The sequence below is a fragment of the Ranitomeya imitator genome, chromosome 2 (assembly GCF_032444005.1).
Source record: "Ranitomeya imitator isolate aRanImi1 chromosome 2, aRanImi1.pri, whole genome shotgun sequence".
Taxonomy (NCBI): domain Eukaryota; kingdom Metazoa; phylum Chordata; class Amphibia; order Anura; family Dendrobatidae; genus Ranitomeya; species Ranitomeya imitator.
In genome coordinates this window covers 172027864-172053984 of record NC_091283.1, presented here as the reverse complement: position 1 = coordinate 172053984, position 26121 = coordinate 172027864, and the positions used below count along the sequence as shown (strand labels likewise).

General features: G+C 44.2%; 1 protein-coding gene across 1 annotated transcript in view; it reads right to left on the bottom strand.

Moving 5' to 3' along the window:
- LOC138662406 (collagen alpha-2(I) chain-like) overlaps positions 1–26121 on the bottom strand; it is a 554904-nt gene that overhangs the window by 23230 nt on the left and 505553 nt on the right. Inside the window, exons 36-53 of the mRNA XM_069747980.1 lie at positions 21253–21306; positions 21009–21053; positions 20467–20511; positions 12519–12626; positions 12193–12246; positions 9423–9476; positions 7799–7852; positions 7033–7140; positions 6894–6947; positions 6700–6807; positions 6417–6470; positions 6287–6340; positions 6059–6112; positions 4120–4173; positions 3925–4032; positions 3782–3835; positions 3607–3660; positions 3105–3158 (exon numbers count right to left, since the gene is read on the bottom strand). Coding sequence (XP_069604081.1) covers positions 3105–3158; positions 3607–3660; positions 3782–3835; positions 3925–4032; positions 4120–4173; positions 6059–6112; positions 6287–6340; positions 6417–6470; positions 6700–6807; positions 6894–6947; positions 7033–7140; positions 7799–7852; positions 9423–9476; positions 12193–12246; positions 12519–12626; positions 20467–20511; positions 21009–21053; positions 21253–21306 — 1170 coding nt within the window. The remainder of the gene's footprint in view (positions 1–3104; positions 3159–3606; positions 3661–3781; positions 3836–3924; positions 4033–4119; positions 4174–6058; positions 6113–6286; positions 6341–6416; positions 6471–6699; positions 6808–6893; positions 6948–7032; positions 7141–7798; positions 7853–9422; positions 9477–12192; positions 12247–12518; positions 12627–20466; positions 20512–21008; positions 21054–21252; positions 21307–26121) is intronic.

Here is a 26121-nt window from a genome sequence, read left to right as displayed (position 1 = left end):
CCTTGTGAAGACTTACAGAAAACGTTTGGCCTCTGTCATTGCCAACAAAGGATATATTACAAAGTATTGAGATGAAATTTTGTTTCTGACCAAATACTTATTTTCCACCATAATATGCAAATAAAATGTTAAAAAAACAGACAATGTGATTTTCTGGATTTTTTTTTCTCAGTTTGTCTCCCATAGTTGAGGTCTACCTATGATGTAAATTACAGACGCCTCTCATCTTTTTAAGTGGTGGAACTTGCACTATTGCTGACTGACTAAATACTTTTTTGCCCCACTGTATATATATATATATATATATATATATATATATATATATATATATATATATATATATATATATATATATATATATATATATATATATATATATCTGGTAGTCTGTAGGGAATGTTAGAAAGTTCCAGATATCATCTGAGGAGGACAGAGGGTCCACGGAGCTGTGCATGCCCACAGAGCTGCAGCTCCCAGAAAAAGACATTTGAAGGCCGAATTTTTTGCAGTGAGCGTGCAGGAGAGGAAGCACAGGAGAGGATATCAGAAGGGGACCAGCCCCGAGCAGGCTGCCTCCTTCTGAGGCGCAGAGACCGGTATCCCGAACACCGAGGTTGTAAGGACCTCTATGACTTACATCAGAGACCGACAGGACAGCTAATTGCACGTTACCTGTCCGAGATAACACCCAGGAGGCACGGTGACAACCTTAGAGGCTGGGGCGTGCTAGAATCCCCATAAACCGCCTCAAATCATCAGTCATACGGGTATGTCCTATCCAATCCGGGGGACAAAGAGAGATAACATCTGTGAGGACCTTATGAGAAGCTTAACAGTAAGGGACTACATCACCACGGCACTAGAAGAAAGGCTTTTATTCTCCACCTGGACAAGGGGACTCTGGACTTGCCTCCAAACCGGCCGAACCCTGCCTGCCCTGTTGTCTGGTGCTCTGGACTGTAGATGCTGAAGTCTTCAGTAAAGGTAAAGAGATTGCAACCCTGTGTCCTCATTCTTCTCTGCGCCACCCACCATTCACCATCTATACACTGGGAAGCCCTGGGGATACACTTCACCTGTGGGAAGTTATACCATCTAGCTGCCATAACATCACCCCAGCGGACCCCTTAAAGCAGCGTCAGTCACCCTGAATGAATACCACATATGGCGTCACGAACACAAACTTTATCCCTTTAAAGACCTTTTCCCTTTTACATGGGCGCCCAGGGCCACGGACCGTGTCACAGCCACCGTGACATCCCCCTGTGAACACCAGACCCGATACCGAGTACCCCACGGCCCTGACGGGGAGCTCCATGATCAGTCCTTCGGGACTACAAAAAGATTTGAGTAGAACTCTGAAAACCATTCGTTCCGGGGAATGGGTATGATTACTCCTGTGCGTAGTAGGAAAGAGACGGCCTGAAGAACCAACGGGGCCTGAGACGGATGTCTTGGCAGGCGAGACAGAAAGAAACATCTTCCTGAGGGGAAGAAAAGTTGATTTTGCAACTGGACATAACTATCTCTCTGACTCAGGCATTGTTGACCACTGACAACCATGCGTCCCAGAAGAGAAGAAGCCGGCCTCCCACCCTGGAGAGATTCCCGGGTGGGGGTGACCCGTCACACCAAGGAAAATCTGTTGCTGCGGAACCCTGAAGACTTGGAGGAGTGACCCTTTGGACGCTGGTGAGGTGCAGGTTTGAAAGACGGCTTCTTCCTTTCACCTTGGGCGGAAGAGTAGTCCTGCTGGGCATAATCTCCTGAAGCAGGAAAAGGCCGAAAGGAGCGAAATTGAAGTGACCTCTTCTTATTAAAAAGACATTTAGGCTTGGACTGGGGAAGCAAAGTGCTTTTTCCATCGGTAGCGACAGAAATTATTTGATCCAGTTTGGACCCCAAAAGTCTAGAGCTTTGGAAGGCAAGGCCAGAAAGGAACTTTTTTGACAGCAGATCTGCATTCTACGCTTTCAACCAGAAAATGCTGCGAATGGCAATGATATTGCTGGTAACCCTGGCAGAACAACCGGCCTCATCCAAAGAAGCCGTCAAAAGATATTTGCTGGCATGGGCAATCTGGTCTGCCAAATCTGCCAGCTCATCCTGAGGAGCTACCTATAGGATACCCTGGCGAAGGATTCTTGCCCAGGCAGACATCGACTTTGCCACCCAGGTGGAGGCAAAAATCAGACAGAGGGAGGCGCCAGCCGCTTCAAAAGCTGACTAAGCCGAAGGATTCAATCTGTCTATCCGTAGAATCCTTAAGGAATGTACCATCCGGTAGAGACAGGACTGTTTTGGAAGACTGGCGAGAAACCGGCGGATCCACATTAGGGGATTCTGCCCGTCTACCAACGAGGTCTGGGCTAAAGGGATAGAGAATATCAAGCTGCTTCCTTCCTGGGAACGCTTATCAGGGTGTTCCAAGTGTTTGGACATAATCGCTTCAAACTCCTTGTAATTAGGGAAATTCCGGGAGGGACGCTTTACCCATTCAAAGGAGACTGTAAAATGGTAAAATGTTTGGTAAAATGGCTTTGATGCACAGGAAGAAGTGAATAGGTCTAATCTATCAATGTAAGTTCTTAAATATTTATAGAGAAGACAAATTTAGGGAGAAGACAAACATGTTACTGTAGTCCAAGAAGAATTTGAAAGGTGAAGACCCTTATATGACACCATATTTGGCCAGGAAGACTACTACACAAAAGTTCAAAAGTCAGAATTATTGCGGAATATAAAAATATGGTGCACTGAATATGGGAAAAGATTTGAACAAGCTGGCAGCGCAGAAGTTGGAAACAAGAGAGAGAATCATTTGAGATATGCAAACATCCTATGTTTATTTCTTAAAATTTATAGAGACAATTTGTGTTTTCTGCTTTATCTTCAGGACTCCAGTGTTGTAAACAGCTACTGGAACCCCGATGAGGAGAATATGGACCCAATTATAAGTCACTTGTATCAGTTGATATGAGTAGAGCTGTAATGGCTTCATTATGAATAGAATCTATTAACAAAGCCTAAAAAGATGGGAAGTAGTTTAGCCATTAAGAATGTATGAATTCTACTCAATATTCTCAAAGCCACATAGTCAATACCTTCTCTCCCTTCTGTCCAGGTCTTCCCTCTTGGCCAGCATTCCCAGGTGGTCCCTAAGATAAAAATGCAGAGAAAAACAATTCTAAGTCTCATTTACCATTTAATGAAAAATAATCTAAAACATTATAGATCTATCACGTAAAATTATCATACTCTATTACAATCAAGCTCTTTTTAAAATCTACACTGATGGGTGTTGGATTCCTACGGTAAATTAGTGATGATAGTGACGTCCGATTATACACAGACTAAGCTGACTTGTCTGAAGAGTGCTCAGGTATGGGTCTTGTAAGATGCACCTGGGCCCTCATGTAAATGGAACAATTACAGCACCATCCAAATCTCTGACACTTTATACAGAGACATAATAGAGCTGCCATAGTTCACAACTGGACCTCTATATACTTGTACTTTAATAGAAATAAATTTGCAGCATACTCCAATTAAACTTAAAATAAATAACTTACACACCGGTTACTTACTGACAATTTTTATACCTACCATTTGTCCAGGTTCCCCTGGTTTCCCAGGTTGTCCTTTATTTCCTGGTATACCCTGAAAAAGTACATATGGTGTTTGTGATACCTTTTTCATAGTATCTGTATGTTTTTACAGGATTTCTTCATGAAGCTTCAATAGTAAAGGGTAATACTGTTTCTTTATACTGTATACATACCTCTCTGCCAGGGGCCCCTGCTGCTCCAGTCTCACCGCTGGTTCCTAATGGTCCCTTTAAAAGTATAAGACATTTTAATTGACATTAAAATCAGTGTAAAGCATGATTAAACCCACTAATATTAAGCATCACCTATCCCTTACCTGAACCCCAGGAATGCCCTCTGTTCCTGTGTCCCCCTTTTGTCCTTCAGGTCCTGTGATTCCTCCCGGACCTGATGCACCTTTATTTCCAAGTGGACCTGTAGGACCCTATGGACGATCACAGATAATTAGTAAAATTACCTACAACTTTATGTCAAATCACTATTTTGATCCCTTACATTTACACCTACTCACCAAGTTTCCATTGTGGCCCTGGTCACCCTTTTCTCCTTTTGCTCCACGGGGCCCCTATTACACAGAATATCAGTAAAAAGCAGTAACTTCTATTTCTAGGAGACAATATCTGATGATGCTTCAATAGAGTATAAATTAGTGACTGAAACAGTCATTTTTAGCAAATCATTACTTATTAAGATATATATATATATATATATATATATATTTAATTGTTTAAGGGGTACTTCCGTCTTTCTGTCGGCAATTTCCGTAACAGAAATCCCGCGTCGCTGTTTGGTCTCGCCAGCTGCCTGTCATGGCTGCCACGACCAATCAGCGACGGGCACAGTCCGATTAGTCCCTCCCCTACTCCCCTGCAGTCAGTGCTCGGCGCCCGCTCCGTAATCCCCTCTAGTCACCGCTCACACAGGGTTAATGCCAGCGGTAACGGGCCGCGGGTACCGCACTCCGTTACCGCTGCTATTAACCCTGTGTGTCCCCAACTTTTTTACTATTGATGCTGCCTGTGCAGCATCAATAGTAAAAAGATGTAACGTTAAAAAAACAAAAAACCTGCTATTCTCACCTTCCGTCGTCTGACGATGCGCTCGCGCCGGCCGCCATCTTCCGTTCCCAGAGATGCATTGCGAAATTACCCAGAAGACTAAGGCTGCTTTCACACATCAGGTTTTTGGTTTCAGGCACAATCCGGCAGTTTCAGGCACAATCTGGATCAGTTTTTTTCTGATGCCTGATCCGTTTTTTCCCCATAGAGTTGTATTACTGCCGGATTGTGCCTGAAGGACATGCGTTTCATCCGTTTTGTGCCAGATCCGTCCCTTCAGGCTTTTTTGCCGGATACAAAAAACGTCTCCTGCAACGTTTTTTGTGTCCGGCGAAAAAGCCAGAAGGGACGTTTCCGGCAATAAACGCATGGAACTGATGTGTGAAAGAACATTTCCGGTGACCGAATCCGTTTTTAACACACTGAGCATGCCCTGAAGCTTTGTTTTTGATTCTGGAATGGAGAAATCTCTCTCTCTCGCTCTCTCATAGAGCTATTATTAATAATTAATAATTAATTAATAATAATTAATATTATAATATTTAAACCGTCAGTTAGCAATAATAATTAATAAATAATAATAAATAATAAATAAATAATAATTAGCAGTCTTGCGAGACCGCTAAGTCTTCTGGGTAATTTCACAATACATCTCTGGGAACGGAAGATGGCGGCCAGCGCGAGCGCATCGTCAGACCACGGAAGGTGAGAATAGCAGGTTTTTTGTTTTTTTATTATTTTTAACATTACATCTTTTTACTATTGATGCTGCATAGGCAGCATCAATAGTAAAAAAGTTGGGGACACACAGGGTTAATAGCAGCGGTAACGGAGTGCGGTACCCGCGGCCCGTTACCGCCGGCATTAACCCTATGTGAGCGGTGACTGGAGGGGATTACGGAGCGGGCGCCGGGCACTGATTGCAGGGGAGTAGGGGAGGGACTAATCGGACTGTGCCCGTCGCTGATTGGTCGTGGCAGCCATGACGGGCAGCTGCCGAGACCAATCAGCGATGTGGGATTTCCGTTACGGAAGTTGCCAACAGAAGGACGGAAGTACCCCTTAGACAATTATATATATAGATGCATTCATGCATACACCACATTTATCTATTAATTGCAGTATCTTGCCTCCTTAATGAGCTATTTTTTTTAGTTTATAGTTGACATACAGTAGGTTAGTCTACCACCATCTAGTAGGACGAGTGTTCCAGCTTAGTGGTGTAGTGGTTTAATGGTTTAAGGTGTGATTGTTAGCCTGGTGGATGCATATCGACTGCGGAGGTTTTCGACGTGTTATTATTGGTTTGAAAATAAATTGTCTTTCACATTTCCTTTGAAAAGTAGGAACATATCAGAAGTGCAATAGCTTTAGCTTGTGAACTCTACATACCGGTGCACCTTGTGGTCCAGGATAACCAGACACACCCGGATAACCCATATCGCCCTGCAGAGAAGACCAGAACCAGATAAATTATAATATAATGAGTGGCAATTCGACACCACCTATTTGGAAACTACAAACTCCAGTATAAGGCTGTTACGACATGCTGAGAGTTGGATTTTTCCAACAGCTTGAGAACCACACGTTGGCATTAGAAGGTGTGTATGAGAACATTACCTTCTTCCCTTGTGGGCCATCTTGTGCAAGACGTCCCATTTTTCCAGGGGGACCCTGTAATGGATAATTCCATAAATATACTGTATACCGTATATTAATTTGAGACTCACTTTTTATATTTTGCACATACCATATCTCCAATAGGCCCATGAGCACCAGGTACACCCATCAATCCTGGTTCACCCTGAAAAACAACATCAACCACAATCTATATAAAAAGTACATAATGATGATACCGCTATAAGTCTTAGTGAAGCAAATATTAATGGATTCATGGAGCAGTCTCAGATAAAAAAAAGGGCGGAAACTCTTAATATTAAATTACCAGAATAATATTTTTTTCTTCTTATAGGGTCTGTTGAATAATTACCGTAGCTAAAAGGATTGTCATTGATGTACATGATCATTCTCACCTGATGTCCATTGAGCCCCTTCTCACCCTTTGGGCCTCTAGCGCCTCTGTCTCCGATACTGCCACTTGGACCAGGATTTCCACTACTACCAAAAGACCCCAATTCTCCCTGGCATAAGATACAGAATTTTAAAGGTAATAACCAAGTGCAATGAAAATACATTTCTCGATAGAATAAATTGATTTTGGACAAACCTTTTCTCCAGGGACACCTGCATCTCCGATATCTCCAATTTCCCCTACATCTCCCTAAACAGAGAAAATAATGAAGTCTTCAGAGAAAGTGTGCTCAAAACTGCTGTGTCTATATTTGATTTCTGATACTGTGCCATACCTCCTTCCCTGACCTTCCTGGAGGACCTAGCAGACCAGGATGACCTCTTTCTCCTGGTTCGCCAATAGATCCAATTGGTCCTAGGCTTCCTGGAAGACCAGTGTCACCCTATAAAACAGGAATAAATAAAAGCATACCTATTAAAGCTTTTAAATATCAGATCCACTATCTTATTCTTTTTCTTGGTCCCCTTTCACACATCAGTTTTTTACCGTCAGTCACAATTCATTGGCTCCATCGCAGATTGTGAAAAACTGATGCGACGGATCCATTTTTTAGACGGATCCGACTAACGGATCTGGCTCATTGGATCGGAGCATGTTCAGCTAAAAAAAACAGAATCAGTTGCCAGATTCCATCATTTGACGGATCCGTCGCTGTCTGTTTTTTCGACATACACAACGTTACTTTGTCCGTTGTCTCTGGCAGCCGGACAAACAATTTTCAACAGATACGGTGAACAACGGATGAAACGTGAGGCCATCCATCGCAATCCATCGCTAATACAAGTCTTTGAGAAAAAAACGGATCCGGCGGAATCAGTCACCAGATCCTTTTTTTTTTTAAATTCGACGGATTGTGACTGATGGCAAAAAACTGATGTGTGAAACGGGTCTTAGGCCATTAGTCTCCATGGTAAATAATCACTGCTGATCATGATTGCCACTGCATTGCAGAGCAACATGGCTAACCACTGAGACACCAAGCATATGCAGGTATTATGCCGACTTAGTCAACCCTTCCAAATTGATTTTTATACACTGACCTGATCTCCTTTTTTTCCAACAGGGCCTTCAGTTCCAGAAGAACCTGGTGAACCCTTGAACCATAAGGGTAAAAAATAGACATAAGAGAGATCACAATGTAAGAGACTTTGACAAAGAGACAGGCGCCTCATTGCTTTTCTCCATGCCATCAATATTGAAATTCCAGGAATTGCATGAACATTGTAAACCAAGCTCTATTTGCAGTTAAAAGGAACCTGCGACTTCCTTAACAAATTGCAGGCTTCTTTGAGATCCCATAGTTGCTTACTTTCAGTGCTCAGGGGCTGTGTTCCCCTGTTTCAAAATCGTAAAGTCAATAGGCTTTTGTAACAATTTTCCAAAGATGACACAGATTTCCCACAGTTTTGCAATGTGTGATTACAGCCTTACACAATATTGCTTGTACATCTCTAATCAGGGGTGAGCTGAAAGTGCCGAGACACAAGGTAGAAATGCTTGCTTATGGTTATTGTTCACATGGTTTTGCAGAAACTACGTAGCCATTAAAAGTTAATTTACACTGAAAGATTATTGTGACTGCTCGTTTCCGATAATTTTGCAGTGTGAACAGGCTGTCGATCACCTGATAAATTAGCACAATGATTGTTCGTCGTGTGAAATTATCTTTTGTGCTGCACAAAAGATCATAATTCTCACCAGCGAATTATTCTGTATAAACAGGACAAGTGCTGCCGAGAACAACAACAATCTATACGCCCTGAACAATCTATTGCACTAAAAGCGCAGTCTGCCTGTCTAAATAGGCTAGTACATGGCGACTGACAATCAGCAGGTAATGTAAAACCACCGTGACAAGAAGCAATACATTTGTAATGATCTTATAATGATATGCTGCGACTTTTATAAAGAATTGCTTGACAGCCACACCGCTATATCGTTCTCTGTTTAATCTGGAAACATTTTTCATAGTTCTGTGAATTGCACGTATGCTCTGGGTAGCTGCTCTTAATCATATTACATGCTCTGGAAATCTGCGCTTGGCCCCTATATGTGGAGGCCTGTGTTGTCATGCAATGTGCCGCAGCTAAACAAAGCATGAGAATTTATTTTTAAGAATCTGAAATATTAACAGGGAAAAAATAAATAAATGGAGAAACTGTATTAACGAGCTAACCCATATAAAAACAGCAATGACAACAACTTCCTGACAGTTTTCAAGTAACACAAAAATGAATGAAAGGAGTAAAAAATGCAGGACATGAAAACTGAAGATCAGTAATTTGTTATTTCTTTTGATGATTTATTATGTGTTATGTAGTCAAGCCACAAAATACGGAGTAATGACTAGTTTAATTAACTCTGTGACTACACCTTAATAAAGCTAGACATACACCCAGCAACCATACATACAGATGCAAATTAAAAGCTCTGTATGCCATGACTGAGAATGAGCTGACTCACTAACTTCCCTGCTGTGGTGCTTATGTATTGGGTTTTCTCTGTATATAATGATGAGTCAATGCTTTTCTATGCTGTCTCCATTTATGATTTTTCATCAGGTGCTCCAACCAAACTAGATGACTCTGACACTATTCCTTCTATATCCTCCCTAGCTACACCACTAACACTTCAATTCATTTTCTATTGAAATGATACACTTACCTGCTCCCCATCCAGCCCGCTGACCCCCTGGTCTCCAATTGCTCCAAACATGCCCTAAATCATAAAGAAAACTCTGTAAGTGAATATATTTATTTTCATACCAAAAATGTTTGTTGCGCCCCTGAGGAGTGAAGGCCCAGTTGTGGTTGGCCCCATTACATGCTGTGTGAGAACCCATGAAGGACTCAATTCCTCATAGGCACAGCTACGTCAGCAAACAAGGTAGAAGTAATTGGCACCAAAGGTAAGGCAAACAAGCACCAATTCCTTCTGTTAATTTTGGCACTACCAGGTATCATAAAGGGGAACTACTTTGATCCCTGCTTTTGGTCCCACTTTCCTTTATGTACGTTTCTTCTTGCAAGCGGCTGTTTAACTGTGGTACATGTATTGACAGGACACAGACATAAGAAATAAGATGATCTTGACCATTTTGGCCGATCATCCCATTAAAAGTACACATGAAAGACTGATCACGACTGTTTATTAAAAGAGTGATCTGTGATGTTGGATATTTTTTCTACCTCTATGCTGGTCTCCAGAGGACCAGAATTGATCATGTCACAACCACCAGTGACCTGACCACTGACGCCACAGGTTGTGGAATTAGGTGACTTGTGTTTAGGATATTATGACTTCCCGTCAGAGTTGTAGCATGGGTGTGGAGAGTTTATTCTGGGGTTGAGAATGGCTTCTTTTATTGTTTTCTCAGTCAGGCTTCCTACTAGTAAATTTTGGAAAAAGTCTTTAACTGGGAATCCATCAGTGATATTTTTCTGAAAGGGACTATGTAGTTCTTTTATTTATCTTTTTCCAAAGTCCTCCCTACTGATTTATGAAACCACATCAAAGTTGAGCTGAGATATGATGTGGTCATAAATCAGCATAGAGCATCTCAGAAAGTTACAAACTCTCTTGTCAGAACAAGCTCACTGATTGATTTTCGGTTAATTAATTCTGCAGTCAAAGATGGAAGGAAAGAAAGAGCCTGTAAAAACCAATGGTTGTGAAAGTTTTAATGAAACCCAATTGCAAAAATTATGCAATTAGTAAACAAATATTGCCCCATAGGTGTCGCTATCCTTTAAGACTGGTCATTCACATTAGACTAACGTCGGCCGAACCCGCAAATATTAATGGGTTTGACAGACAGTCTTATGTGTATGGAGATCATCAATTCTTCCCCAACAGATGACAGGAGATAGGGATCCGGCATGTTCAATTTTGGAATGCTGATGTTTTGTTCTCTAAGACATAAGCCACTATAAGACTTGTCTCTTTCAGAGAGAACACATGATCACTCGTCAGAGTGAGCGCTCCTGTATATGGGAAAGTCGGGCAAGGTAGCTGCCAGACAAATAAGTGGTTGAATCATTGTTGGGTCAACAGCTATCTAAAGTGTATGAAAGTCTTTAATAAGTTTGGCCAATAGCTATTACCCAGAATCTCCCTATTCACGAAGTCAGGCAGCTGCTCATCTCCCCGAGACCAAAAGGAATGTTCAGGTGAAATCCAGGGGGCCCATCCTATCCTCCCCTGACAACTGCCATCAGAAGGCCTCAAACACACTCAATAGTCCTCAGCTCTGTTGACATCCGCAGGTTTAGTCAATATACATCCAGGGTGAATAGCCAGTATTAAGGTACCGTCACACTCAGCGACGCTGCAGCGATATAGACAACGTGCCGATCGCTGGAGCGTCGCTGTTTAGGTCGCTGTAGAGACGTCAAACACAGCAACTCCAGAACGATGCAGGAGCGATCCAGTGACGTAACGGCGACTCACTTATCGTTCTCGCTGGTTGTTAGCTCCATGTAAAACGTTGCTGGCGTCGTTGCTTTTGATGTCAAACATGACGATACACCCCGACCTGACAACGAAATAAAGTTCTGGACTTCTAGCTCCGACCAGCGATGGCACAGCGGGATCCAGATTGCTGCTGCGTGTCAAACACAACGAGATCGCTATCCAGGACGCTGAAACGTCACGGATTGTTGTCGTTCTCGTTGCAAAGTTGCTGAGTGTGACGGTACCTTTAAGGTACCGTCACATTTAGCGATGCTGCAGCGATCTAGACAACGATCCCGATCGCTGCAGCGTCGCTGTGTGGTCACTGGAGAGCTGTCACACAGACAGCTCTCCAGCGACCAACTTTGCGAAGTCCCCTGGTAACCAGGGTAAACATCGGGTTACTAAGCGCAGGGCCGCGCTTAGTACCCCGATGTTTACCCTGGTTACCAGCGTAAACGTAAAAAAAAACAAACACTACATACTTACATTCCGGTGTCTGTCCCCCGGCGCTGTGCTTCTCTGCACTGACTGTGAGCGCCAGCCGGAAAGCACAGCGATGACGTCACTGCTGTGTTCTTTCCGGCCGGCGCTTACACAGTGCAGAGAAGCACAGCGCCGGAGGAAAGACACCGGAATGTAAGTATGTAGTGTTTGGTTTTTTTACATTCATGCTGGTAACCAGGGTAAACATCGGGTTACTAAGCGCGGCCCTGCGCTTAGTAACCCGATGTTTACCCTGGTTACCAGTAAAGACATCGCTGAATCGGCGTCACACACGCCGATTCAGCGATGTCTGCGGGAGTCCAGCGACGAAATAAAGTTCTGGACTTTCTGCTCCGACCAAAGATGGCACAGCAGGATCCTGATCGCTGCTGCCTGTCAAACTCAATGATATCGCTAGCCAGGACGCTGCAACGTCACGGATCGCTAGCGATATCGTTCAGTGTGAAGGTACCTTTAGACTCTTCCACTGACTCACCTTCTCTCCTTTCTCACCAGGAGGCCCCTCAATCCCAGCAGGTCCTTCCCGACCCTAAAACAAATGCAAACAGCAGCTGAGTAATTATAGTAACAGTAAACAGGTCATTTCCAAACTACACAAAGCATGAATCTGAAACTTATCTATAGTTCTCACATTTTCAGCATCAGCATATTGTCACTTGATGTCTTTGAACAACATCTCTTTATTATACCAATTGTTAAGCACAATCCTACATAATTGCTCTGATTTTAGTGAAACCTATGAACAAGAGATTTAATCAAATTCTACCATACGAATTTCTAGTGGAACAAAAACCTACTCACTGTATATCCTATAGGTCCGACAGGGCCTTCAGTGCCAGGGGGGCCAGGATCTCCAGGAGGTCCAGTTTTTCCAGGCTCCCCATCAGACCCAGGATTACCAGGAGAACCCTAGGAAAGAAGGTCTATTACTTCTAATTACGACCTAAAAAATGCTAGATGTTTAAAGTGGCTACAGCTCTCGTTCGTTCTTTACTAAGAAAAACCCATACAGGTGATTGACAGAAAAGTCAAGAGTTGGCCCCCCGGGGGGCGTGGCCTGAGAGTCCATGTGAGCGGATGTGCGGCTGTGAGCTCCCGCCGCTGTACATTCTAAAATCCTGCAGAGCCGCTGCTGTTTGGTCCCTGCGGGTGCTTACCGGCTGCGGGGAGACTTGGAGGGTCCGGCGGTGCTGAGCGGTGGTGCTGGAGCCGGCGAACATGACCAGGAGACGGCAGAAGGACGCGGGAGCCGGGGATGCAGGCGCAATCCAAGATGGCGCCGACACGAGGGAGAAGGCAGACAAGGAGAACGCCGCATGTAGAAAGCGCATGGAGGTAGCGGCAAAGCTCCAGCAGTTTGCGAGAGCGGAGGCCGCAGAGGAGGGAGCCGGAGCTGATACCGAAGAGGAGGAGGAGGAGGAGAGCCCAGCAGGAGAACATGAGGTACAACAGGGGAGAAAGGAGAGTAAAATGGCGGTGGCAGAAGGGGGACCCGAGGAAATGGCGCCAGAAGCTGAGCCTACCCTAAGAGACGTTTTTGCGCTAGTCTCTTCATGTAAACAGTCTCTGACCTTACAGATACAGGAGGTTAAGGGAGACACAGCCCAGATAAACGCAGCCATGCAGAAGATTGACAAACGTGTGGGGGAGGTAGAGGAGAGAGTGAGCACTGTAGAAGATCATATAGTGCAGCTGCAAAAAGCAGAGAAAAAGTTCACTCAAGCAATAGCTGAATTGGCTGCGAAAAATGAGGACCTTGAGAACAGGTCCAGAAGAAACAATATTCGCATAGTGGGCATCCCTGAAAAAGCTGAAGGGAGGAATCCAACGGAATATATTGAAAAATGGCTGTTAGAAACATTTGGAGATATGGCGCTAACAAAAGTGTTCGCGGTAGAAAGAGCGCATAGGGTCCCGCCGAAACCACCTGTCCCTGGAGCGAATCCCCGTACCATGCTCGCCAAAATTCTAAACTATAGAGACAGAGACATTATCCTGAGGAAGGCCAGAGACATGACGGATCTGACAGTTGAAGGCCAAAAGATTGCTATCTACCCAGACTATTCTACTTTGGTGCAGAGACAACGGATGATGTTCACGGGTATCAAGAGACGGCTGAGGGAGTTGGGAGTACAGTACTCCATGATGTTTCCAGCAAGACTGAGGGTGGTGGCGTTTGATAAATTTCATTTTTTTCAGAAGCCGGAGGACGCTACCCAGTGAATCGATATTAATGCTAAAAAGCTTAAAGGAAAAGGAGACTGAAACTGTGGGAAGAGTCTGATCTTGTTTACTTATCTGTCAGTTGGCAAAGAGTCATGTGATTGACAAACCAGGGGGTATGGGGGGTGAAGAAGGGAGCTGGATTGTATTCAGTTAAAGTTAAAGGGATGGTGTAATGGTTGCTGGGAAAGGGGGAGGAAGGGTATGCGGCATATTTTAAGTGTATGCAGGTTTCTTGCGTGTGTAAATAATTCTACGTTAAAATGTTTTGAGATATGTTATTTTTCAAAATGTCTGAAATCCTGTTATGTACAGTGGTGGGAGGAGGGTTGGGAAGGTAATGCCAAACGGAGTGTTCGCTATGGGCGATGATGCCCCACTCTTGAAAAGAGGTGGAATGGTTAGATGTGAGGGGGGAAGGGTGGGAGGGGGAGTTGGGAGAGGGGGGGGGGAGGGTAGTTAGACAGCTTGGGCTCAAAATTGACGATACTTATAGTGAAGATGAGCCAAGTGATGGGGACCCGTTTTAAGATTTTGTGCTGGAATGTGAGAGGCCTAGGGGAGAAATCTAGACGTGCCGCGTGTTTGCAATATGCAAGAGACCAACGGGCCTCAATGATATGCTTGCTGGAGACGCATTTGGTAAGGGAAAAGGTGGATGTTCTGAATAGACGGTGGATCCAGAAGGGATATCATTCTACCTTCTCCACGTATGCAAGAGGAGTCTCAATCTTGGTTCCAGCGGGAGTTCAGTATGAGGAGGTGAAGGTATGTGTGGATGTGGATGGGCAGTACGTACTAATACGGTGTATACTGTATGGAGTGATGTTGTGTGTTGCAGCGATGTACAGGTCCTTCTCAAAAAATTAGCATATAGTGTTAAATTTCATTATTTACCATAATGTAATGATTACAATTAAACTTTCATATATTATAGATTCATTATCCACCAACTGAAATTTGTCAGGTCTTTTATTGTTTTAATACTGATGATTTTGGCATACAACTCCTGATAACCCAAAAAACCTGTCTCAATAAATTAGCATATCAAGAAAAGGTTCTCTAAACGACCTATTACCCTAATCTTCTGAATCAACTAATTAACTCTAAACACATGCAAAAGATACCTGAGGCTTTTATAAACTCCCTGCCTGGTTCATTACTCAAAACCCCCATTATGGGTAAGACTAGCGACCTGACAGATGTCAAGAAGGCCATCATTGACACCCTCAAGCAAGAGGGTAAGACCCAGAAAGAAATTTCTCAACAAATAGGCTGTTCCCAGAGTGCTGTATCAAGGCACCTCAATGGTAAGTCTGTTGGAAGGAAACAATGTGGCAGAAAACGCTGTACAACGAGAAGAGGAGACCGGACCCTGAGGAAGATTGTGGAGAAGGACCGATTCCAGACCTTGGGGAACCTGAGGAAGCAGTGGACTGAGTCTGGTGTGGAAACATCCAGAGCCACCGTGCACAGGCGTGTGCAGGAAATGGGCTACAGGTGCCGCATTCCCCAGGTAAAGCCACTTTTGAACCATAAACAGCGGCAGAGGCGCCTGACCTGGGCTACAGAGAAGCAGCACTGGACTGTTGCTAAGTGGTCCCAAGTACTTTTTTCTGATGAAAGCAAATTTTGCATGTCATTCGGAAATCAAGGTGCCAGAGTCTGGAGGAAGACTGGGGAGAAGGAAATGCCAAAATGCCTGAAGTCCAGTGTCAAGTACCCACAGTCAGTGATGGTGTGGGGTGCCATGTCAGCTGCTGGTGTTGGTCCACTGTGTTTCATCAAGGGCAGGGTCAATGCAGCTAGCTATCAGGAGATTTTGGAGCACTTCATGCTTCCATCGGCTGAAATGCTTTATGGAGATGAAGATTTCATTTTTCAGCACGACCTGGCACCTGCTCACAGTGCCAAAACCACTGGTAAATGGTTTACTGACCATGGTATTACTGTGCTCAATTGGCCTGCCAACTCTCCTGACCTGAACCCCATAGAGAATCTGTGGGATATTGTGAAGAGAAAGTTGAGAGACGCAAGACCCAACACTCTGGATGAGCTTAAGGCCGCTATTGAAGCATCCTGGGCCTCCATAACATCTCAGCAGTGTCACAGGCTGGTTGCCTCCATGCCACGCCGCATTGAAGCAGTCATTTCTGCCAAAGGATTCCCGACCAAGTATTGAGTGCATAACTGAACATTATTATTTGTTGGTTTTTTTGTTTGTTATTAAAAAACACTTTTATTTGATTGGATGGGTGAAATATGCTAATTTATTGAGACAGGTTTTTTGGGTTATCAGGAGTTGTATGCCAAAATTATCAGTATTAAAACAATAAAAGACCTGACAAATTTCAGTTGGTGGATAATGAATCTATAATATATGAAAGTTTAATTGTAATCATTACATTATGGTAAATAATGAAATTTAACACTATATGCTAATTTTTTTAGAAGGACCTGTATATTCCGCCTCCCTACTCTAGCAGGAAAATTAGAGAAGTAATGGAGCGACTGGAAAGATGGGGGCCGGCACCGTTAATAATTATCGGGGATCTAAACAATATCTGTGATGAATATTGGGATAAAAATAAAAATACTCAGAATAGGTCGGAGGGACACATAACAACATTTGGCACCTATATACAGGAGATAGGTTTGATTGATCTTTGGAGGGTTAGACATATTGGGGAGAGAGGGTACTCATGTTATTCACCGGCGCATGCCACGCTCTCTAGGATTGATATGGCTCTGGGTAACAGGATTTTGGACACATTGGTTGGGGAGGTGAGATATCTGCCAAGGGCCTTGTCGGACCATAGTCCAATTGAAGTAGAGGTTAGATTGGAGGGGGCTCACTCGCTAAGTGGGAGAGAATGGAAGATTCATCCTAATTGGTTACAGAGTATTGAGTTGGAAAGTATAGGACGGGAGGTAGCGGAATTCTTTCTCTTAAATGATGGAAGTACTGATGCTCTTACGATTTGGGATGCAATGAAGGCGTATCTGAGGGGACTACTGTTTAGGGACATTAGTAGGTGTAAGCGGAGGACGAGAGAGGCAGAAAAAGTGGCAGTTGAGGAGTTGAAGGAAGCAGAAGACGGGATGGCTACACTGGGAACCCCTGAGGCAGAGAGAAGGATGAAAAACGCACAAAATCATTTGGAAAAAATTCTGTTAGGCAAAGCCGAGAGGAAGCGGGATTTCCAAAGGGTATTGTTCTATCAGGAGGGAGAAACAGTGGGACATATGCTGTCGGTAGTGGCTGCTGCTCAGAGAGGTTCTTCATATATACATTCTTTGGACTCTGCTAGTGGAGGTAAAATAATGGAAACGCCTGAAATCTTGAGAGCCTTCGCGGACTTCTATGCAGATTTGTATTCCTCTCGGGTTGGTGAATCGGTCGAGGACACACTGACTTTCTTGGAAGGTCTGGATCTGCCGAGACTGAGTGAGGCAGATAGGGAGAGCCTTGAGGCCCCTATCACTGAGGAGGAATTGAGTCGGGCATTGATGTCTATGGCTAATGGGAAGGCGCCTGGGGTCGATGGGCTACCCGCTGAGATCTATAAAGGGTTGGCAGAAGTGTTGATTCCTAGATTAAAAATGGTATTGGAGGAAGCTAGGTCCTGTGGGCGCTTGCCAGCCTCTATGAGAGAGGCCATAATAGTGGTCATTCCAAAGGAGAATAAGGACTTGGGGAAACCGGAGTTGTACCGCCCAATTTCTTTACTAACTATTGATGTCAAGCTTCTGGCCAAGGTGTTGGCTCTCCGCCTCTCTAGTGTTATTGCGAGTCTGGTGCATTCGGACCAATCTGGCTTTATGCCGGATAGATCAACGGCGATCAATTTGCGGAGGTTATATGTAAATTTGCAGGTAGAGTCTGACAACTGTGGTCGAAGAGTGATTGTATCGCTAGATGCACATAAGGCGTTTGACAGTGTCGAATGGGGGTACCTCTGGCAGGTGCTGGAATGTATGGGGTTTGGTCCGCAGTTTGTGGCCTGGATACAGCTGTTGTACTCATTACCGTCCGCTAGAATTAGAGTAAACGGGGAGCTATCTCGACCTATAGGGCTGGCTAGGGGTACTAGGCAGAGATGCCCGCTTTCACCCCTCCTGTTCGCGTTGGCTGTAGAACCTCTTGCTGCTAAGATTCGCCAGTCGGATGGGGTCCCTGGGTTTAGGTATGGGAAAGTAGAGGAAAAAATAGCGTTATACGCGGATGATGTTTTGCTGTTCCTGGCGGATCCAGACGATTCACTAAGAGGGGCCGTTGAAATTGTTGAGAGATTTGGTACTGTGTCGGGACTAACAATTAATTGGGATAAGACGGTTCTTTTTAGAGTGGATGACGTAGGAGAGAATGTGAGTGAGGATGTTGGGGATGAGAGGCTGAAGGTGGTTTCCCAATTTAAATACCTTGGAATATGGATTTCGGTGCCAATTGCGGAGTTCCTGCAAAGAAATTTGACTCCTGTTATGGGGGTACTCAAGGCAAAGGTAGATGCCTGGAATAAGCTACATCTATCGGTCGTCGGTAGGGTAAACCTTATTAAAATGGTCCTGATGCCTAAAATTCTTTATGTTCTACATAACGCACCAATTTGGATCCCGCGGGGGAAGTTCAGGCAGATTAACGCCCTTTTTAGAAGTTTGATATGGGGAAGACAATATCCACGTATTAGCCTGGAGACGCTTCAGCGACCCAAGGAAGATGGTGGTTTGGCTTTGCCCAACCCGGAAATATACTTCCTTGCGGCCCAGAGCCAGCATTTGAAGGGCTGGGCGCGAGGGGCGTCATCCAGTGCAGTACAACAGCTAATGGAAGAGGTGACGGACCGACGACCGATGGCCAGGTGTTTGGAAGATGGCTCTTTGAGCGCTCTGGGGAAAGTATACCCAACCCTGTTCCTGATTCGTAAATTATGGAATAGACTAAGGCAGATTCGTGGGGTTAAAGGGTTGACTAAATTCACACCGATATGGTCTAACCACAATTTAAAGGAATTTGAGGCCTTGGGAGGACTATTGGAATGGCAGAATAAGGGAATTTGCTTTGTTCACCAGATAATCCAGCGACAGGAACTGAAGTCCTTCTCCCAATTGCAGGAAGAATTTGGTTTGCGATCCACAGGGGAATATCAGTATGCGCAGATGAGACATGCCTTTAGAGCTCAGAATAAGAAGGCTGATATCAGGGTTCAAGATGATATAGTGTTGGAGTATGTGTGTGGTGACGGAACTACAAGGGGAGTTATTTCCACTCTGTATAAGGACCTTATGCACACGTTCCTGCTAGATTTCCCTATAAAGGCGAGAGCTAAGTGGGAGAGAGAAGTGGGACCGATGGAAAATGAAACCTGGGAATCGGTGATGGAGTGGGTTCCGCGACTATCCTTGAGTGAACCATATAGGCTCTCGCAGCTATACATTCTGCATAGGGTATATAAATCTCCGGAAGTGCTATACAAAGCGGGATTGCGTGCCAATTCTGAGTGTCCGAGGTGTGCGAGTGAGAATGCAGGAATATATCACATGATGTGGACGTGTCCGAGACTGGCTGCCTTTTGGGTGGTGGTTTTGAGCCGAGTTGAAGCAGCGTATAAGTGCAGAGTTCTTAGAGACCCGATAGTATGCGTGCTGGGATATGTGGAAGAAATTGGAGTTGACAATACTTGGAAGATTGCAATCGCTAGGCTACTCTACATGGCCAGGAAAGTAATAGCACGAAATTGGATAAATGCGGAACCACCTGTGAGAAGGGAATTTCTCCAATATGTTCAACATGGTCTAAAATTGGAAAAGGGGGTGTACAAAAAAAGGGGGAAAATAGAAATGTTTAATAAAATATGGTCTCCTTGGCTTGATTTGGATTGAGGAGTATAGTCGTCGAGTTTCCTAAGACCTGGATGAGGATAAATTACACGAGGCAGAGAAGGCCTCAGTGGGGTGAAGATTGAGACTGAGCTGTCGTAGGGGGGTAGTTGGGGTAATGTTGGGGTTTATTAAAATAAGAAAATGTGTATGTGATATAATGCAATGTAAATGGCATTCTGATGTTCTTCTTTATATTGTTAATAAAAATCTATTTAAATAAAAAAAAAAAGAGTTGGCCCCCCAGCGATCGAATATTAATTGTCTAAACTTTATACCAGTAAGTCATTGAATGTCATATATTTTTGTTTTAATAATTTTTATTGAGTTTGTTGTAATAAAGAAAAAGTAAAAACGATTGCTAGCACTTGTCAAAAAGGAAACTGAGAATCCAAGCAATAATTTCCCACTTTTAGAATACGGAATAGCAAAACAAATGCATTCTGAATCAATGTAATGGTGTAATGTGAAAAAAAAAGACAGAGTTATGATAATGAAATAATTAAAGTAATGAGATAAAAGAAAAAACATGAATATTTGAAAAAGGGTAATAGAAAGAAAGATCAAGTAGTGTCCCCACCTTGTCACCAACAACGCTTTCTACATTATGATATATTGCACACAGATTGTCATGACTTTGTGAACTTACTGGAGATCCAGGCAGACCTTTGTCACCCGCCTCACCCATACGACCCTGACAACCCAAAAGAGAAGAAAATTAGGTATCACAGTTATATCTACAAAGTGTGATATGTAAAAGGGTTGTCCACTGCTATAGGGATTAAACTTAATGGGCCAAGGGCGTTGTAAGAAAAAAATATATATTCACTTACAGGACACACGCCGCTCCTTAGCCCTCTGTATTGTGTCCCCTGCCGGTCTCTGGTATCAACATCGGTGGAAAGCCTTAGTTGACTACTGCAGCTAATCAGTGACTAATGATCATCTGCAGCCTTTAAATCTCATTCTGTCTTCCTGTTTAAACGGAATGCGATGTTTGCAGCCGATACTGACTGGGTGCAGGGGTCATATGAAACTGCCTGCTGGATGTTGATTTCAGGAAACTAGTGGGGAACACTGTACGAAGTGTGGAAGAGTTGCATGGGTCTGGTAGTTGAGCTTTTTTCTGCTCTGGGCCTTTTATGTTTAACTTATATAGTAGTGGAGAAGCTCTGTAAGTAGTTGTATTACCAGTGGTCCAGGGGGTCCTCTTTCTCCTCGAGAACCAGCTGGCCCCTAAATAAGAGTAAGAGATTAAATGAAAAACTTTTCCAAATTACAGAAACTAAAAAGTACTGCATTAAAAAGTAACAGGTGATTCATATACTACAGAGATTCCAGACACCCGGGTTTATCATTATACCTCACATTGGACAATACAGTATATTGCAAACAGTGTATAATGTGGACTGTAATAATAATATATTGTATATACCTTAGAGCCAATTTTTCCTGGAGGTCCTGGCATTCCAGGAGGACCAATCTCCCCCTGAAAAAGTGAAAATAATCAATGATATATAAATTCACAATCCCATGTAAGTACACAAAACCTCAGTGTGTCAATCATTCCATATAATTTCATGAGTTTGATTATTAGGGCGGGGTCACACTTGTGAGTGCAATGCAAGAAACTCGCGCATCAATACCCGGCACTGCCACCGCCACTCGGGACCAGAGCGTTCAGCTGCATAGAAATACATACAGCCGCACACTCTGGTAACGACTGCCGGCTTGAGGCGAGAGACTCGCGCAAGTTTCTCGCTTTAAAACAATGGACACAATGAGTACATATCAAATATGGCTAAGTTATATTAGTACTCCCTAATATGACCTAAATGTGCACTAATAGAAAATTAAAAGGGGCATCTAAAGCAGATGAGCTATTTTGTATCTTTCACAGCTAGTGACCTATTTGATATTCTTAAAGAAATGTGAAGTTTACATGTGCTTAGCCCCCTTACAAACTGCCAACATGCCTTTTTATGACAGTGATTAGTGGCTTTATTTCCTTGGTATTACAGCACTATAGAAAGTCCTGCGGGTGCTGCCCTGGTGCTCCATTATCTACTGACAGCAGGGCACTTGCTGTAAAGGTCATCGTTGGGTTGGGGGGGGGGGATCTCCAGTCCCAGTCATTTAACCCTTGGATTGGTGTGGTCAAGAGTGACCTCAAATGACGTGACCAAGGGGGGGCTGTCTTTATGGCTGCGTCGCTATATTTCTTGGTGACATGAAATGGGATTTCAGGACATCTGTGCAGCGAGTCTTGGGAATTTATTAGGTCAGAATACAAAATGCACTACCAAGATGCACAGGTGCAAAGTACTGATGGAAGCAGCCGCTCACAAACCTACCAATTCATGGAGGGGGTGGCTGCCTAGTAAAAAATGCACACAAATTAGGCTTGCATAGGACACCAGTGAACTGAGCCATCTTGTGGGGTGCACTCATATAGTGCTGGACAACCCACCTCATCTAATAGTATGGGCGTCATAACCGCGTATGGCCCATTTGGGATCTTTTTCCTAACACCACTCCACCAAACCCATCAACTGTGACTAATCAAAAATTCTGCCACCCCCCACTTAACACTAATTATGCAATAAAAACATAACACGTTAAATTCTTTGGATAATTTTGGCCACAGCGGCCAGTTTTATTAACAAACAAAACATAATAATTATAATTATAACAAAAAAAATCTGAAAAAATTGAGGGGGAGGGTTCTTGGAGCTAAAAGATCTGGCATCATATATATAGGCAAAAAACGCCCCCAAATTTTAACCAACACTTTTTTACCCTCAGACGTGACCACCAGCTCGAGGGCACCATGTAACCCATTTCAGGGCAGACCAAAAACCCCAAAGCTCCCGTGGACAATCCCCGTCCAGAGCCCGTAACCACAAGCCAGATCAACCCCCATCCAATTGACCTTCCTCCAATAAAACATCACCAACTCCAAGAACCCCGCCAACCACGAACAGCCCTGACCACCTGAGGCTCGTGAGTGCCCCACCACCGCCAACGCCCTTTCGACTCCCTCCTGTAGGGCGAGCGCCGACAAATCAATACCAATGTCATTCAGGTGCACGCCATCCTCTCTCCAAAAATTACCGACCCCAGCCTCCAACTCAAAATGCCTCACTGCAATTCCCCCATTCCTAGATACAAACTTCGCCACCGCCCTGTTAAGTTTTATCCTGGCCCTATTAATGCCTTGCAAGGATCAAGCCAACCTCCATTGCTTCCTAGGCACTATGTCAAACCACACCGTCAGAACTCCCGGAGAAGAGACCCACAATCTCAAAAAATCAAAACGGATGTCCCTAATCAATTCCCTAATTGGTTTTGTACCCAAATCATTCCCCCCCCCCATGTGCACCAGTAAAATATCCGGAGCTCTATCCAAAAACGCGGTCCGGGCAAATTCTGGCAACACTCTATTCCATAGCATACCCCTGAACCCCAACCATCGAATCACTACAGTATCACGGCTAAAACCTAACTGCCTGCCATCCGTCCTGTCGTCAGCCCGCGACGCTCCCCAATACACGAACGAATGTCCGAAAATCCAGGTCATAACAGGGGCCGACCTAAAAAAGCAGAATAACAGTTACATACCAGCATAACTCAATATACCCCAAAAAACACCTAACGACGTACGTAAGTCAAATAACGATTCAAATTCCATCTCCCAATCAGTTTAATCATGTCAGCTCCAAAACCCAAACCATCTGCCTCTGTAGCAGCCCCAATTTTAAAAGAGTGAGACCCGTAGCTCCCAGAATCAAATCCCAACTCAGCCAAAATCTTTTTTTTAACACTGCCGAAAACTGAAATCGTGACAAAAAGGCCCCATCTTGGTGACAAAGCAGTGGGCCCGATCTACCAGACCACAAACACCAGTACTCCTCCAAACAATGTTGCGGGCACATCAAACATCCATCCACCCTCCCTAAGACCACCCGCTTACCCTTTCAAAACTTGTCAGTTTTCGACCGCCGAATCCAAAACGAAATGCCTCCTGCCCAAAAATCAACGTCCTCTGCCAACAAACCTCCTGCCCTGTGTTTGTTAGGAGACACCAGCTCCCCAAATCTCAAAGCCCCAAAGAACGCCCAAGAATAGGCCAACCTAAACAGGGAAGCTTCAAAATGAGAACAACAAATTCTCCCAACTACGTCTCCCAACTTAGTTAACATGTTAAATGAAATGGGTCTGCACTTGTCGATACTAACATTCCCGCTACGAAAACCCTTCAGAGCCTGCATTATCAGAAAATTTTTGGTAATATCGACCGATCCCTGCAACTTAACCCTGCTGTTCTGTTCGGTCTGGGGAGACCTATTTTGAACTTTGGTATTTTTTGGGGTGTTCAAGATGCGGTTCTGAAACTTGTGGTTGATTGACTTAAATGAGGATGGGTCGGTCGGCCACGGGTTTCAGAGCCACATCTTGAATATTTTAAAGAATATTGAAGTTCAAAGTCGGTCATTTTTGACCAACAGAACAGCAGGGTTAAAACCAAAATCCAGGCCTGTCATAAATTTATTCACCTTTGACACGGGTCAACCCCACTCCACTGCTTTGCCCACCAAAAGCAATACCGCCAGCGTCCTGTCACTATCAGATTCCATGGCTCCCCATTGACCCGACCAGGTTTCCCAGATTTTCCAAGCCGATTTGTAAGCTAGTCACGTTGGCCTCGATTTTGAGGCCTGAATCAACCGACCTCCTCGTCCGCAACAATTTTCCACAAACGTGAAGGGCATCCCACTCCTGAGGCCTCCGCGTCTGGTTCCAACTCCCGGAAACGCTCCCACTGTGAACGAGACAAAGCATCTGCTATCGAATTTTGCACACCTGGCAGTGTACCGCAGAAATGTATGCATTCAACTCCAAACATCGCAGCACCAACTCCCTAACCAACCTAATCACCGGGGAAGAGGAAGAAGTTAGACTATTGATAATAGAGACCACGCTTAGATTATCACAGTGAAACCTAACCTTCCCATTTTGAAAAATGTCACCCCAAACCACAATTGACACCACAATTGGGAACAATTCTAGCAGTGCAAGATTCTTGTTTAAGCCCTGTTTCCGCCAACCCTCCGGCCACAACCCGGCACTCCACCTCCCTCCGCAATACGCACCATATCCAACCTAACCGTCTGCGTCAGTGTAAATATCGCAATCAAAATAATTTACAATTTCCAGCTGAATCAACGATCTACCATTGTAATTCAATAAAAAAACGCTGCCAAACAACCAAATCTTCTCTATGTTCCTTAGTCAAATGAATTAAATGATGTGCCGCCCTGATTCCTGCCGTCGCCAAAGACAACCTGCGGCAAAAAATCCTGCCAATGGGCATAATCGGCACGCAAAGTTCAAACGCCCCAAAAGGGACTGCAACTCCTTCAAAGTCACCTTACACAATTGACCAATCCTGTGGACCTCCTGCACCAGCAACAAAAGCTTGTCCTCAGGTAACCTACACTACATTTTCTCTGAGTCAATAAGGATGCCCAAAAAAATCAAAACCTTGCCCGGTCCCTCCGTTTTTTCTCTGGCCAACGGAACGCCAAAAAGCCCAGCTATCCACTCCATGGTAACTAACAAATTCCTGCATACGGCAGAGTCTGGGGGACCAATAAACATGAAGTCATCCAAATAATGAATGATGGAAGGAACTCCGGTAACGTCCCTAATCACCCACTCCAGGAAAGTGCTAAACATCTCAAACAATGAACAAGAAATCGAACAGCCCATAGGCAAACATCAGTCTAAATAAAAACCACCGTTCCAAAAACAACCCAGCAAAGGAATACTATCTGGGTGAACTGGGAGCAACCTAAAGGCCGATTCAATATCCGTCTTAGCTAATAAAGCCCCTTTGCCATACCGCCGTACCCATTGTACTGCTGTGTCAAATGAAGTGTACACCACTGAGCATAGCTCCTCATCTATGCCATCATTAACTGACCTACCCCGTGGATACGACAAATGCTGGCTCAACCGAAACTTGTTGGGCTCCTTCTTGGGCACCACCCCCAATGGTGAAACAATCACACCTTCAATCGGCAAAGAACTAAATAGCCCAGCCATCCTACCCAGGTCCACCTCTTTTGCCAACTTACTGCTGACCACTGCAGCATGTAGGTCCGCTGACCTCAAATTCTTGGTAGTAAAAGGAACCGCATGATTAGGAGCTGGAATCCGAAAACCATCAGAAAATCCGCGTAAAAGAATTCCCGCTTTTTCCAGATCCGGGTATCTATTTAGATAAGGGGCCATCTTTTCA